Source organism: Triturus cristatus, chromosome 2_1 (assembly GCF_964204655.1).
Source record: "Triturus cristatus chromosome 2_1, aTriCri1.1, whole genome shotgun sequence".
Taxonomy (NCBI): domain Eukaryota; kingdom Metazoa; phylum Chordata; class Amphibia; order Caudata; family Salamandridae; genus Triturus; species Triturus cristatus.
Window position 1 is genome coordinate 371,080,957 of NC_140581.1, and position 16,357 is coordinate 371,097,313.

The 16,357-nt window shown below is 41.9% G+C and overlaps 1 protein-coding gene across 6 annotated transcripts in view; it reads right to left on the reverse strand.

The window, feature by feature from the left end:
• IL6ST (interleukin 6 cytokine family signal transducer) overlaps positions 1-16,357 on the reverse strand; it is a 563,892-nt gene that overhangs the window by 325,330 nt on the left and 222,205 nt on the right. For 3 of the 6 annotated variants that reach the window (XM_085631352.1, XM_085631346.1, XM_085631347.1), the window contains 3 exons: positions 13,889-14,009; positions 8,764-8,838; positions 2,283-2,446 (listed from right to left, as the gene is read on the reverse strand). In XM_085631352.1, coding sequence (XP_085487478.1) covers positions 2,283-2,446; positions 8,764-8,838; positions 13,889-14,009 — 360 coding nt within the window. The remainder of the gene's footprint in view (positions 1-2,282; positions 2,447-8,763; positions 8,839-13,888; positions 14,010-16,357) is intronic. The other 3 variants (XM_085631350.1, XM_085631355.1, XM_085631351.1) reach the window with 1 other exon arrangement.

Sequence of the window (16,357 nt, forward strand, 5' to 3'; positions counted from 1 at the left end):
TGAAAGGCATCTTTGTAAAATGATTTCCATTAAAATGGTACTGCAAAGATCTGCTGCTTCATAACCTGGGCTCCTTTGGGTTCCCGGAGCACACTCCCAATAAAATGAAAATGTATACATGGCATAGTCAAGACACACTAATACACTTGAAGTCTTGTCAAAGCAGGGAGCAATAAATTGGAAGGTGGAGAACACATTTAACTTATACACTGTCAGAACCCCATTCAGAGGGACATGGGGGAAGCAAGGATTACTAAGCCTACCCGTGGGGGTTGAGGCCTTTTACTCCAGATGTCCCAGGGTCTGACCTACTACAGAGCCTGAGCAACTTGGCTAATTACCCCTTCAGCAATTGACTCTTAGGGTTAGCATGGTCCAAGTAGTTAAAAGCTCCTTCAGGGCAGGGAAGTTGAATACAGGGGGTGAAAATGGGCTCAACTTTCAACATGTGTACATCAGCAGCAATAAATGTCAGCCAAATACTTACTTTTGTGATGAAAGAAGTATTATATTTAACCACTACTAACACAAATGGAAATACGATGTTCACAATCAACTACACAGTCCCCCAGAAGTCAGTTCTCTAGTGTTTCCTTAGGTGGTTCCCTGACTCTCACTCACTCCTTGCTCCTAGCAATGGTGGTTATTCCCCATTCACTACAGGCAACATTCAGGGTAAGTCCCACTAGTAGTCTGCGCATTAAGCGTTCACTCTTACTTTGTGTTAAAGTCAACAGTGTTTCAGTACTATCTAGCAAACAAGTTCTCCTGGGGCTGACTGGCCCTTAATCAGTCTTACCCACACCTGCAGAATCTGAGCAACCAGAGTCCCTGAGCAAACCCCTTCAGTGGGAACTGGAGCTGCAGCAGCTGATTCAGGTGAGTTTGCTGACACGGCCCAAGCGAGTTGCACTCAGCAGTCGTAGAGTTCTTCAAATGAGGTAGTGCTACCTCAGCAACCAGACATTCTTTGGAGCACCTGCCTAGACCCTTTCCTTTTGAGCCCTCTCTCTGAATCAAAGAGCACCCTTTGAAGTGTACGATAGGGTGGGGAGAGGATGCCTGGCTCTCTTTTCTCCAGTGTGTCACATCCAGCTTATAGGAATGCAGCAATACACAAAAATGTGAGGGGGATTCCTCTACCTGAACCCAGTCTGCCGTGGATTGCGCGATTCACAGGCACACGTACGCACAGTACATGCACTTAATATACACACACAGTGAACAGCGCAGTATCCTTCATGTACTGTAACACTCACAGGCAAACATACATCCAACACATACATTTACCATGCAAGCACTGCACAGCACTATACCCTTCACGTATTGTACCACTCTGGCACACCAACGTTCAACACATGCACTTACTATGCACACAGTGCACAGCGCTACATCCTACGTGTATTGTACCACTCACAGGCACACATACATCCAGCGCAGGTACACCACTTGTACGCTGTGCAGCACTCCACATCAACCCAATGTAGTCCAAGGGGTGAGTTAAGCACTCAGCAGTAGAACTTTCTGTAAGCGAGCCTGTAGACCTCACTCCAGTGACACAGGTTGAAGAAGCCCTGCTCACTTCTACTGATCACAACACGGTATACTGCTACCAACGTACCGCGCTGCTTAGCTCCTGGTGAAGACAGTAGCCTTCCACCACTATGAGGGCAACGCTTTGGGTACCCTTTCCAGTATAACAGGATCGCAATCCGTGAGACAGGCCTATGTCATGGCACACATGCATGATCTGTGTATGCCTACAACAATGAAAATCAACATTAGGGATCCAGACATCAGTACAGTTGGAGCACTCAGGGGATGGATAAACGTCCATGACCACGTGAAGGGTTTTTCTGCCCCAACATGCACAATATATAGGCCCCCTTCTGACAGAGAACATAATTGAACTGTTTGTGCAGAAATATGACATAATAAGTGTATATGTGAATTAGTACAATGAACTGCTACGTATAAGCTCTTCACGCCTCCTGTACTAAAAATATAAATACAACGTGTTGCTAAACTCATTTTTATAACGTAGAGAATATTTACAGTTTTGTGACTAGTGTGAGCATAATTAAAATGATACTAACTATTTAAATCAAAAGAAAGCACAAGTACATTGATGGAGATTATATCATGTACTACTGATTGTATATGTAAATCCAGTGAAGAAACAAAAGAAGTGTCTACTGTATTAAAGAATTATTATACCTTTTAATGGAATCAAATTAAATTATGCTTTACATTTATATTATTTGAACGCCTAGTTACGTTACCTATAGTTATAGGGTCCAGATTCAAATGATCAGATTCCACCTTCCCAAGGGCATTCTCAACTTCCACCCAGATTTCTGTGTTAACATAGATCTGAAGTTTTTCATTTGGGATTGTACAAGTGTTATTTGTAGCAGCTTTGCATTCATAATCTCCTCCCTTCGCCCTAAAAACAGGAAAAGCAATGCACAAAATGTTAGCAAATTAACATTTTGCAAATGAATAAAGAACTTTTTCCGAAAAGTAAGGTTACTTACCTGTTTTTTTTAATCTCGACTTTTACAGAAATGACATACTGTGCATAATTCTGCCATCCAATGGTGGTGCACGGAACATCATTTTATTTTTTTACCCCAAACGAAAAAGAATGAGTCTCGAGCATAGCTGTGTTTCGAATAGCTTACTATGACCAGAAACACACAATTCCAACACCAAAGACACCATCAACTGGTATGCACATCTGCTATTTCTTTCGAAGGATTTTCTACTTTAAAACAATTAAAGAAAAAAAAAAAAATCGTACTTAATACGGCTGACAATGATGTGCAAAACGCTGTGAGCCAGAAAATCCACGAGAGGGGCGACAATACACTTTGCGACAATACACTTTAACAGGATGTGGTGTCCCCTCTTGAATTAAACAGAAACCAGACACTGCCTATGCAATCACTAGGAATCAACTGCTTCACTGAAGGGAATACCAGCACAGATGGGTGTCCTACCGTCAACTTATTCGATGGGGAAAGATTTAAAGGGAAAGACGAATGCGAGCTGCAGAGAATAACCTTGATATGTCTATACGTTTCATTTCTTTTCACAATTTTGTAATAAAAAAAACAAACGAAAAATCTAAACGTATGCAAGAAGTAGCAATAATGGGAAATATGCATCAGAATCCGAATAGTTTTTATCTAAACACATCAAATCATGTTTCTATGCGTGCCCATGTGTGCACCACCACACATTCACATGTAATGCCGCCACATATAACAAGCATTTGCAATGCAATAGGTCTCGCATTATTAAAGTTTGAGCTATTGGTGTTGCATTATTTAGCAATGCCAATAGCTCAAACTTTAATAATGCGAGACCTATTGCATTGCAAATGCTTGTTATATTGAGCTGATGCCATCATCCAATGCAGTTTGTTCGTGTACCTCCCTCCGCTCCATCTCCACGTGACACATTGAGATAACCGAACGGGAGAGAATGTTGGCCTCAAAGGCAGCTTTGCTCTATATTAGCCCATTATGCGTCCTCGCGCTTTAAAAAGTACTGAAATAAGGCAGAAGCCGTTATTTCACGTACATCAATATTACCCAATCCTAGTCATATTAATAGCTTTTCTGATGCTGCACATTCAGATTCCAAGTATTAAAGAACGTGGCCGTACATAGCAGAGATCATGACGAGGTACGACAGGGGCAAGGGTGTAATCATTAAAAAGTGAACTCCTCTGGTGCATCGTATCACACCTTCACGTGTGTGTACTGTCTATTCATGAAACATTTCCAGGGCTCCCAAATGAGTGGTACCCAAAACCATAGTGACGCTCTGGGAAAGAAACTCCAAGAGTGGACTTTGTATTGCTTAGATGTCTGTAAGCGTGTTTGATTGGCTTTCCGTCACTAATATGTTGATGAGAGTTTCCCGCAGCCCCATCAATGGGGAGCTACAGCCGGCCACAAAAAAAAAAGCAATCGCGAAACTGAAAGCGGTCGCTTTTGAAAACAAAGCCGCGAGTGGTGCGCGCGCCATATGGTTTCAATTATCGTGCCCATGTCTGTGCACGATAATTGAAACCATATGGCAGGAATGGGCGAGGGGCGGAGCAATGCGCCCGCCTTTGGCCTATTGTGTGCTATTTTAAAAACGAACACGCAGGCAAAGGCCAATAGCAGGCTACAAAACTAAAAACACACGCACAAGCGTGTACATTTCCAGGGGTCTGTTTCAGAACCCCGGACAAAAGCACTCTCGCCTGCGCGAGCACTGCTACGCAGTGCAACGCAGGGCGCGAGCCATAAAAAGTGGCAGGCGGATGGAGAGGGAGCGTGGGAGGGAGAAAAGTTTAATAATAATATTCATATTTTTTTTAAAGGAAGGAGCTACCTGAAACTGCCAGCGACAACGTGCCTTGGTGTTCTTCTTGGTCCCAGCAGACACTGGGACAGCATCACAGACTCCATGAGCAATCTCCCCGCTGCTCTCATGCAACGCTGGGATTGGCCTGAGCAGGCTGGATTGATGCTCTTCTAAGACACAGGGAGTCGGTGTTGTTTCTCCAATCCGGCTATTCAATACAGCTGGGTTAGAGAAACGTAAGTGCGCAAGTGTGTTTGGCCGGCCTGAGACGGCCGGCCAAACACACATGCACACTTAGAAGTGCATGCACCAGTTCTCCTCCCCCTCTCATGGCCCCAGCCCCGCCCCGCCCCTCTCTACACACGATGGCTAAGCCAGCTGCTAAAAAATAAAATGATGATAGAATATCTTTTTATGCATCAAATAATATCCAACCAAACAGACTGGTCGACAAACTCCCTAGAGTATTAACAATCGGGAGTAAGCCCTGGTTTTAGTTTTTTCCTAAGACACATTCTTTCTGCCTCATGCCTGGAGAGGATGCATGTTGAAGAGCTGCAGTCAGGCGGTACCTAGCCACCAATTACTACATTAAATTAACGAGGTGCTCCCCGAGGGGCTTTTGCAATTGCAATCACTGCCGGTATACGTTTGAATACAAATCAAGGCTGCACTGTGTAAATAACCCTTTCATGAATATTGAAGTGGAAAATTAGATGAAATGTTATTTTAGAGAAAATTCAATGCTGCATGGGATGTTTTACAACAAAGGTATCTGCTGTATCTGAAGTGTGGTAAAATCCTTCATTATGCAACAGCGCCTGGTCTTATCACAGAGAACAGTTTGCTCATTTTTAAGGAAACTCCTACTTATTTACTACTTTTGTAAACCTTTACGCTCTTCTCTTGGCTTCTTCACACCAGTTTGCACGGGGAGGGTGAAGATCAGATGCGAGGTGTTCGCACAAGGGAAGCGCAGGGTTGATTCCACGACCGCTCATATCAAGGAAAACAAGATGTGAAAGCCTTTGTGACATGGAGCTTCGCTGAAGATCCCACAGTGCCTGCTGCAAAGAGGGCATCGAGATCAATCTCGGTTTATTTGTAATATATTAATAAAATATATCATAGTACTTACATCACATTGTTGATATAGATCATGCATTCAAGGCACTCACTGGGATCCACTACATAAAGAGCGGTTCACTTTCCCAGCAGAAATGTCAATAGAAACCGTGACGTCACCCTCAGGATATTGCACACTGCTCCATTTCAGAGTATTTCCAGGTCAAGAAAACCTGGAAAGCAGAACTTGACCCAGGTCCACTAGAAAGCACATGTAGAAAGCTGAGGTAGAAGCCATGCAAGTAAGTCAAGAGCTGAAAGGAAGCACGATTAAAAGCAAAGAGCTGGAAGGAGGATGTAATCTGCACTACACTCAAGGGATTATTACACGTATTCGCTTTGTTCCTACCACATTAAACACAGACATGGTTTATTAAGTCTTATCATTAAAATAAATCTTGAGTCTAAACTCCGGTATTAGAAGAACATTTTAGGTTAAAAACTTTTCACTACTATACACGTATAGACTGCAGTCTTTCATTGCACTAAACAATATCCTCCCTGAATGCCAAGTTATCCTCTAGCAGTGAAGTTGTCCACTTTTAAAAAGTCCTGAACTAAAAAAGAAATGTGTGGAATATTAATGTATCTCCTGACATGAAGACACTCTAGGGGACAAGCATTTCCTGGACATTTAAAAAACACACCTGAAAATTAAAGAAAACACTGCAGTGGCATTTCCTTCAACCAGCCCATGAGGCACAATCTATACAGTACAAATGAGGCTACCCTATTATTCTGTAATACACACAAATACAAATATAATCTACGGGTACAACTTAAGCAGGGATATTAAGCAGGGATATTAAACTCCTATAGCCCAACGCCCAGGACATATTGTTTGGGGTCAAAGGCAACAGGTTTTCATGTGTATTTTGTCCTTGGGACAAGTAGGCCCAACCCCCTGCAGCAGAAACCCTTTGGCTGCCAGTTGCAGTACCACATTATGGATCCGGGAAGGGCACTGTCTGCAGTTAAGGTAATGTTTTTGCCCATATGTTAATGCTGTTCAAACTTGTATTTATCGTTGATTAATTTAAAGCTTATATTATTAGGGTGAGCGCGCTAAGTAAATGTTGTAAGCTCCGACTGCACTACTGACAGTGGTTCCAGTATAAAAATGTGTACACACGTTTTCAAAGATTAGCAATATGAGGCTATGTATAATGCTCCCAAAATGCTCTCTGATTTGATGCAAATATTTGCAGAAGCTTGAAACCCAGTTTGATGATTCTTTGCTTCCAAAATAAAATGTTCATAAAAAAACAAAGCAGAAAAAACATTTTGCTAAACTACTGTAAACTTTCAGGTACCATTTCTTTGCAGCATCATTTAGTAACATGTGTTGATGCATACTAGAATTTCCTCAAAATATTCATAATGGAAAATAAGTTTAACCAGTTTCAATAAGATTTTGGGAAACAAAAATAAACAAGCATTTGCAAAGCCAGTAGGTCTGAAATTGGTGGTCAGCTTTTTAGTTTTGTCAATGAGTGACTTGTTTTGGCACGGTTTTTGTAAAACCTTATTGGTGTGGGAGCTGCCGGAACCTCACCATTATAACAAACATTGGAAAAAGCAAATATTGTGTTTGGTCTAAAAAAACACACTACTACAGTAGTTACTTGCACTGAACAAAACTACTTTGTGTGCCGATATGCTCCTTGTGAAAGAGTAGAATGCTATCACTCTCAGTGAAGCCAGCCGATACAGAGAGAGAGACTGAATTTTAATAAACACAAAAGGTCACGGTCAACGTCAGACCAAATTAGGGGCCCCAATTATTAAAGAAAGACTCAAAGTTCACCCATGGTATATGTCCTTTCATTAAGTGCAGCTGTACAACTTTTGTGAATTCCCAAGAATATACAGAAGTAGGACAAGAAATAGTACTCCTAGAAAATATTTGGGAACTACATTTTAGCATGAGCAAATCTGCATGTTTAGATTTGCTCATGCGAATATCTGAGTGTTTGCAAGTTCACTTTCCCTCCAGACACTTTTTTCCCCAAATCTGGAGGAAGGTTTACGTCTGCCATTGTCAGGAGTAAATTTCCAACATTTCTTAGTATGGGTTGTTGAAACCCCTTAAAACATTTCAAGTTAGTAGGTTTGCACAGACTCAAAAGGGCATTCTAACCTTGGCACTATTGCTTGCCACTACCTTCAGCCCTAGTATGTGTATCTGCGGAAACGTGGCAAGATAAGGGGATTGCAAGTATCCAAACACTACTCTGGTATTAGCCATGGCATATTTAGAGAGACTATATCAGCGGTCTTATATAATGAGATTGCTGCCATAATTTGTCGTTGCACTACATGGCACCAAAGGGGCAAATGGATTTTGTTACAGGACAAGTAGATTTATGAAGCAACCTGCCCCATGGACAATTAGATATTTTATTAAATTCTACACCCCTGTTAAGTAAAGTTATGAAAACAGGCAGGTGTTTTCCTGCGATTCCTTTCTCCCTTCTTGCCACCATGATAAGGTTAGAGAGGAAGTCAAGGAGCTTTTTTTTTTAATGCATCTAATCTTTGTGAAATTTTGTTTCGAACTTTACAAAAATGTGTTTGGTTCGCTCGGATTTCTTTTACCTCTAACTACATTTGTTTTCTTTTACTCTTTTTTGCAAGGATGTTGCCTCTTCATGATGCAGCCCTTAAACATCACAGTCACCTTGCTTGTATGTGGTGTTCCCCATTTTTACTTCCTCTTGATGATGCAATAGAATTAACGTCTCTTTTTATTCTAGCTTCTAACTTTGCATTTCTTGATGAAAATGAAGAGTAACGTTAAATGTACATTCTTTAATCTTTTCGTTTAGCTATTTAATTACTTTGTTTGCATGCATTATTTACAGGCTTTACTTTCTGAATATGCCTGGCTAATAGATTTCTACTCTTTTTTTTTTTTTTTTTTTTGTTATGACGCTTTGTTCCCATTGTGTTTTTACTGGAATTTAATTATAAAAGCATTGCAAATTTATAAGATTGGTATCGTTCAACCCATGGACCAAGGCTAAAATCTAAATTAACTTAAGAAAGAAAATTAAAGAGGAAGCATGCTTATGCCAGGATTTCCTTAAAAATCTCCAGGATACTACTTTTCTTTGAGTCTCACAGGGAAAAAGAGGTAATTAGCTTTGGAATGTGATGGCATGATTCTCGTGGCTAATTTCCTTTGACGTTAAAATGTATTTCCTTATACTTCTGAGGATAAATCAAAGTTGGGGAACAACGTGTTGCATGCGTTAATGGAGAGTTCCTTACCTGGATATTCTATTCCCCGGAGCCTTAGTACGCAACAATCGGGAATCCAAGGTAGTCCTCGATGCCCCAGTCACCCTAATGGCAGGCAAAGACAATATTATCTCTAGGGGCCATTGCAAAACCAATCTAAATGCTCCCATTAAGCAGCTGAATAGCATGCTCACAAGATAAAGAAATGGGCTGCAGTATTCTGTTTAAAAACGAAGCTCTGTGCAAAATGTGATCATAGGAAAACTGTCAATTGAAAAAATTTAAGAAAAAGAGGCTTGGCCTTATAGAGATGTTAATTAGAACACCATAATTCAGAACAATGTGTCTACTATAAGCTATTTTTTACATCATATCTTTAAACGGCAAAATTAATTCAAATTTGTCAAAATTTTGCTTTGACAATATTTCTGGTCTCGGCTCCTGCTGAAGTAGATGAAAATCACAAATCGACTTCTTAGACCAGGAAGGCATTTAGCAGAGGCACAACTGCACAGAGGTAAAGCAGAGAAATTGAGCATGCATCTAAAATGACCTAAGCATACAGAAAGCATAGGACACAAAGTTGTAGTTGCCTCATAGGCGGTCATGCAATGTTCTGTAACAAACAATACTTTAATCTCCACGTTTTAATGCACTGTCCTGATTCATTCAATACTACGTAGGACTGCATTATTCTGGCACTCGATCTCACTTTCAACATCAAACATTGCTCTCTCGCTAGCCAGGCAGAAAGGATGCAACAATACAGAATTGTAGGTATCGCATGAAAATGTTTAATTAAACTATTTGCCAAAAAGGAGATTTTTCCGGCCACTTTTGTGTCTACATCACACGGCCATGTAAAAGCACTACAAGAACCCAATTTACGTCATCATTAACCGATTACACAGTTTTAAGGATGATGCTCATGGTTAAGAGTTCGCTCACACGTTGCTGAAAATAATTGTGTCAAATTATGAAAGATATAAGAAAAGGGGCACTCTTATCAGAGGCTGTAGTAAATAGACAATGGGTCAATCCTGTAATGTTACTAAGGGTCAGAGGGTACATGAACTTAGTTTGCAATATTTGTAAATTGATGTCTAGCAACAGAGCTTGCATACCGACCAAAAAGACCCTCTACAACAGGTTCCAACCTTCACAATGTCTTTGAAAGGAAGTCCAGTTCTTACTAACAGAAAGCAGCATTTGCAAAACTTGCAGATATGAGAACCAGACAAAACAGCATTCAACGTACAGTTAAGAAAAGATCATGCTTTTCTCCTAAACATTTTTGGCTAAGAAAGTACAGTTGCTATATATATATATATACATATATATGTATATATATATATATACTTCATATGAAGTATACTAAATCGTCGACCACTTCTGAACTGGTTCCTTTTCTCCAAGCCAATGAACTCCAAGTAAAAATGAACATGATAGGGGCTTCATCTTCAACATCATTATTACCGAGCAAGATTGTTTAGAAACCACTGACAACATCAACTTGGAATGGTCCAATCATTTTCTAATCTGCTTCTTCATACCCTTCCAAACTACTGGACGTATGGCTCAAAACAAAGGATAATATACAGAGGGCTTGAACTAGAGACATCTAGAAAGACAATCTGGGCTTATCAATTTCTTTCTTCTTAACCAATCACCAGCCTCCTACCACACAAGTCTCCCCTTTGAAAAATAAAATTCTTCAAACAAAGCCATAATAAATTATCTCAACCCTCTATCCAGGAAGTCCCTTAACACCACAAACAACTTCACTAAAGTGTTTAGAAGAGCTGAAAGACTAGAGAATTACCGAAACTCCTATTATTTAACCAGCCCAAACCTAAAAGAAGATCGCCATTCTTACAGCAAAAGCAACATGGATTAACTCTCAATTTAACCCAAGAACAGAACTAATGAACTGTTTGAAATTATCAAAATGTGAAATTAATAACGGCCTGAAGCTTTCAGAGGGTAAACATTTTTAATGGCAAAACTCTATGTTCACATCCCATTCGTTTACTGTGCTTTTCCTTTTCACAAACATTTGCAGTTTCCTTTATTTAAGCTAACCCTTTTTTACTTTAGAATAATAAGCCTTTATTCACAAAAAGCCATTGTTACAAGTAAAAATAAATGAGTACAGGTCTCCAATAGACTATGTTCATAGAACTTTACATAAAGGCGGCGTGGCCAACCACAACTCAAAATGACCACTGAACTGGGGAGCTCTCACTCCCAAGCTCCAAGATCCTTTGTAATGCGGCTTCCAGGATCAAATTATACTGAGCAACCAACTGACTTGGTGAACATGGAAAAGAGTTTCGTTTGGATGCAAGGGAGTGGGGCTTAAAACTATCCCCCAGGGGCCATCTGGACTAGAATGGAGTACTCTGGCCTGGTATGTATAAGCGCGCCCCATCTGATGAACCAGAGCACTGGGCTCGGTCGGGTTGTGGGTGTGCCAGGGACAAAGCGTGGCCTGGAGATGGTAGGCCCGGATCATGTCGACTTTAGTGGGCCCCTGGAACTGCTGGAGTGGCCCTCTGCTGATGCACCTAGAGGATACAGCAAGCCTACAGGGGCTCCTTGCATTCTGCTTTGAATAGTGAGCACATCTTCTTTGAATAGTGAGCACAAGTACGAGAAGCAGTTATTAACACAATCCTGAAATCAGGATGAAAAAAAAACTACAAATCCTACTGGCCATTATTACTTATGAACCTTGACAATAAGATCCTTGTCTGAATAATCACTAAACATCTAACCATGCTGATGAGCAGCATTCTGCTTTATTTCAGGGTGAGCGATCTTAAATGTATACATGCTATTTGCCCTTCTACATCAGATCTGACCAGAAATTGAAGCGCTCTCTGTGCTCCTTGACGCTTCCAGTTTTATACTGAGGCCATTGCTAGAGTATGCATTAATGGGCACACTTCACAGTCATTACTGGTAAACAGATGTACTCAGCACAGCTGTTCCCCCCTCTTCCCTCCTTTTTGCTTACCATGGAACAGCTTGCGACCTGGCTAAGAGAGAGACCCTTGCATCAGGGGATAACTTTTCCGAGCAAACATTTCGCTGTATGAACATCACATTTTGTCCTTTCTGAAAAGTGAGTGAGTTTTCAGAAGCAATAATAAGTGAATTTACGAGGGTTGAGGGGTTATCTGGAATACAAACTGACTGAGGAAAATCGGAGATGCTCCCACTTAAGGGGGTGACAAATAGACAGACTTCTGAATGACCACTGCAATAGTGCAGATACAACAGAGAAAAGCAATCGATGCTAAGAGTACGGTCCGACAATAGAAGAATTAGTTAGCCAGGTAAAGAGACCCTTTAACATTACAGTTGTCAATGGCAGGCATGGTAGTTCTGGTTCAAATTATGAAACTGCTTCTTTTTCTTTGTTTGTTCAACAACAACCCCATTTTGTTGGGGAAACACTTCTTCCTTAGGTTAAGATCTTTTCTGATTTAATTGGTATGGCGAGGCTACAAGCCTAAAGTGAGAGGGGATACCCTTACATTACAATATTCAATAGGGGGATGTACAGTTCCAGATCAGAAATATATTATCACACTGCACAATCCCATTATGTTGTATATTGGCTTGATTCACATGGTCATGTTCCACACCTCCAAAAAGAGAGAACAGATCACTGAAAGAGAGCTGGGGACTAGCCTTTGTGTCAGACTGCCCAAACCAGCCCAGCTGAATCAAACTGTTGGCTGTAGGAACCCGTCAATATAAACTGTGTCCAAAATGGCTGACAAACTGCAGATGTGCTCTCTGGCCCTCCGACTTTTCAATAATCCCGCTCTGCCACAGACACTAGACAAAAGGGTATTTACAGCCTTAAGAAATGCGATCCTTCACCTATGGGCCAGTTATACATGGATGGCAGAGAACAATTTTGTGGAAATATAAGCATAAGTGCATTGCACATATTTGCGCACCTCAAAGTGAAACATGCCACGTCGGCGCAGTGCCATTCTCTCCTTAACGAGTCGGGTAAACATCCCCCATCCCCACTATTGCCCAGGATTCAGACATTCCTAGACATAGAGGGTGGGTCTCTACACTTTATTGATTATATTCAGACTTGCTGATGAGATCTGGAAGTAATACTGTGCCCATATCAAATCTGTGTCTATAAACTACAGGCACAAATGACTCAATTTTAAATTCTGAACAGGCTTGTCTGTTACCCAGTTTTTTTCCACAGAATCGAACCCACCAGGCCCTGGCACTGTGAGTGATGCAGGACCCACCCTGCTGGATTCTTTCACTTGGCTTGAGACCCCTTGTCAGGGCTTATTGGGCAGGCACAGCGCAAACTGCCGATGAGGTAAGGCTTACGTCCGACGGTGGTGCTGACACAGCGAGTGGGGTGCTCCTGGATGAAAGGCCTACCCCAAGAGCAGAAAGCTGAATAAAAGTTGCCACAGCCAAAGGTGAACCAGCTGAGATCTATGCAGCCATGCAAGCGCCACAAGCTTGACCAAAGATAGATGGGGCCCATTAGGAAACTATCTAACCACCTATGCCAATTTAGAAAGTAGTGCTGAGAGAAAGGGGAGTTCAAAGTGTTAATAAAGGAAGGTTTTAAAAAAGCTACTCAACTTCAATGGCTGAAACACCATGCTACTGTTGTGAATACTGCTTCCCTTGATAGGTAGGAAGTGCAGAAAGGAATGTTTAATTCAATATACTGTTAACAGTTCAGAAAAGAATGCCTGTTCCAACAAGGTACTTGACCAGTGTCCTCAATAATTGTTCGATACACGTCAGTACCTAGACTTTGCTCTCTAACTGTAGTTGTAATTCAATAAAACAGATTTATAATTAAAAAAAAAAAGAACCATATACAACAATACTGTGTAATTTCAGGTGAAACAAATCTGTTATGTCCATCATTGCTGTATTCACCACACTGGACGCGATTTGCACAGCAGTTGATGCCATCAACAAACCTAACCCCTGCTTCACATCGAAAGCAGCTACTAACAGAACAGTAACATTCAAACCCAGGTGTGTGTGCGTCTGCCCATTGCAAGCCTAGCATATACAACCAGCACCTCAGATTGCATTTGTGTCAATTACAATAACATTTGGGAAAATTACAATGTTACGTTACCATCGGGTTCTCAAGATAAAGCTTGTATTCAGGAATGTCGGCCTTCCAGGATTCCACGTGCACATTGAAATATTGTCGTAAAACATAATGCAGGTGAGATTTTCAGGTTTATCGGGTGGCACTGCATGAAGGGAAACAAAGTGATATACAGTGATGTTCAAGCAACTTACACTACAGAACAGGCATTTACATTCTGAAGCTGTCAAACTTGCTTAAAGGAGTCAATCACAGACAAACATGTGCACTTGTTACTTTCATCCTCTGTGCCAACCTCACTCCCCCATCTCTCTCCCCTCCGTCCTCTCTCTATGCACCCCAGCAGAATGCCTGGTGCCACAAGGCAGCATTGAGAATGCCCTTGATGTCGCCTCCCATCGTCCCTCCTAATATTACTCAGTGGCACACAAGCCACCAATTAGTGGTATCAGTTTTAACCTGGATGTTTCGGTTACAAATTATGAATCGGAGGAACTCCAGATGTAGCCATGAGGTATTACATAAGTAAGAGGTTTATTTAAGCTTAGATGGAGGGTGGTAGTTACAAGATGGTAGTTCATCAATTCAGTAGTCAAGGTAGTACAGGCCCCACCAGGAGCAGCATCCTTGCTGCTCAGCTCACAGTCTCCAACTGTCTCTGTCCACACAACCAGGCACTCCAACATTCCACTCCCCCATCAGCATTCTAACATTCCACATACACATCACATTCATACTGGCTGAGCAGCAGGGAAAGGAAATCAAGGTATAACAGTTTCCCATCATATGGTGACAGAAGGTATTAATTAGCTTTGCCAATGTTGGAGGCTTTTAAACTGCCAAAGTTCGCAAATAGTGGCGTCCAGCTGCGTTAAAATCAAAATTGTCCTTGTACTTTCAAGATGACTGCCATGTTGAATGATACATTGCATCATGTCACGGCAACGCACATGACGGCGCAGGAATGCAACGCAGCTGCCATCTTGAGGGTATAGATATCAATGTTTTCATAGCTTTTTTACTTTTAACATGGCCAGTCGGGTACTGGCAAAGTAGACTGCGTTATTCGCTCAACATTGGTAGGAGACTTATTGGATTTGCTTGGTTTTTAAGCCACACGGGTACGGGTTATTATAGAAGAAAAAATGTAATATCTCAATGTTGGACCTAACGTCCTTGGGGTAGCTTGGCTCAGGCCGAAAGGCTTTTACTCCAGTATTGCATGTCGTGCTTGCCTCACACCCAACTCACACCTTAGCGCGACACCACTTAAAAAATGATGCTACACCGAATATTTATAAAGTTGAGAAAGTCTTTATCTTTCCTTCTTAAACGTGGTTAATCAGTTTCTTTTTTATCCATCACATTTCAGGGTAAAACATTTCATTGCATTTAAATTGACAGTACCATTCCCTTCTTTACTTTAGTACAGCAGATACTTAAACGCCCTCTGAGGTTTCCATCCTGCGCCTTGACTCTGGAGCGCTAATTTAAATCCTCACAGACAGCGCTCCACAACATTTACATATTACACGTTTTCAGATAATCATTTAGTCTACACGGTGCTCCTCTAACAGATGGTTTCCCTAACTGCTATACTTCCTGAATCTTATACTGTCACCAATAATCAACCCTTTACATTTAGATACTAAGCTGGAGAACGACAATGCTGCTGGCAGACAATTAGTTACATCTAGGCCGTTTACTTGTAGGTTACTTTATCACCAAGACTAATACATTACAGTTAAGCAGTACATATGAACTTTTGCTGTTACTAGAAATTAATCTGCTACTTGCAGCGCTATGCTTGAAATTCTTATTACGTTGACTGTAGTCTCACGTGTGGTTATGCCAAAGTGCCAGTATTTATAACTTGAACCTGGCTTCTCCAAGGGACCAGCAACCGGGTCTAACAGGTCATCATCTGGCCTTAAAAGCGTACTCTCCTGTACCTTCCCCCCTTTTATAATGCCCAGCTTACTGTTTACACCTTGAGTCCTCCTCACGGAAAGTTCAGCAGTGCCGGGAGGTGCGTTCCCTCTTCTCGCGGAACGGAGCTCACTCGTTGGCAAAGGGAGACCTCACTAGGGGGCGAAAACAGCGCACACCCACCGACCACCTCCCCCAAGGGCTTCCCTGTGGTGTGGTCTCCTCAGTTGACGGAAGCCTCGCCCTTCCGCTACCTCACCGTTGCTGTTCCCACTCCTTAGCGGACTCTACAGGCCAGGCGCTGTCTTAATTCCACTCCGCTTCTGCTGGGAGGCGCGCCCGCAGCCACCAGAAGCAGCGCGGCTTGCGGGGGCGCGGCCTCCAACCTCGACCGGCAACAGTGGGGCGGCGCTTCTGCGTCTGCCTCTCTCACGTGACACCAGGACGGCGGCTTCAAGGCCTGTCACGTCCCTTTCTTCCTGAATACAATTCTCCTCACCCCCACGGATGCGTCGCCTGCTCGCCAGTCACACTCACACGAGGCCCGATTCCTCCCACAGACCT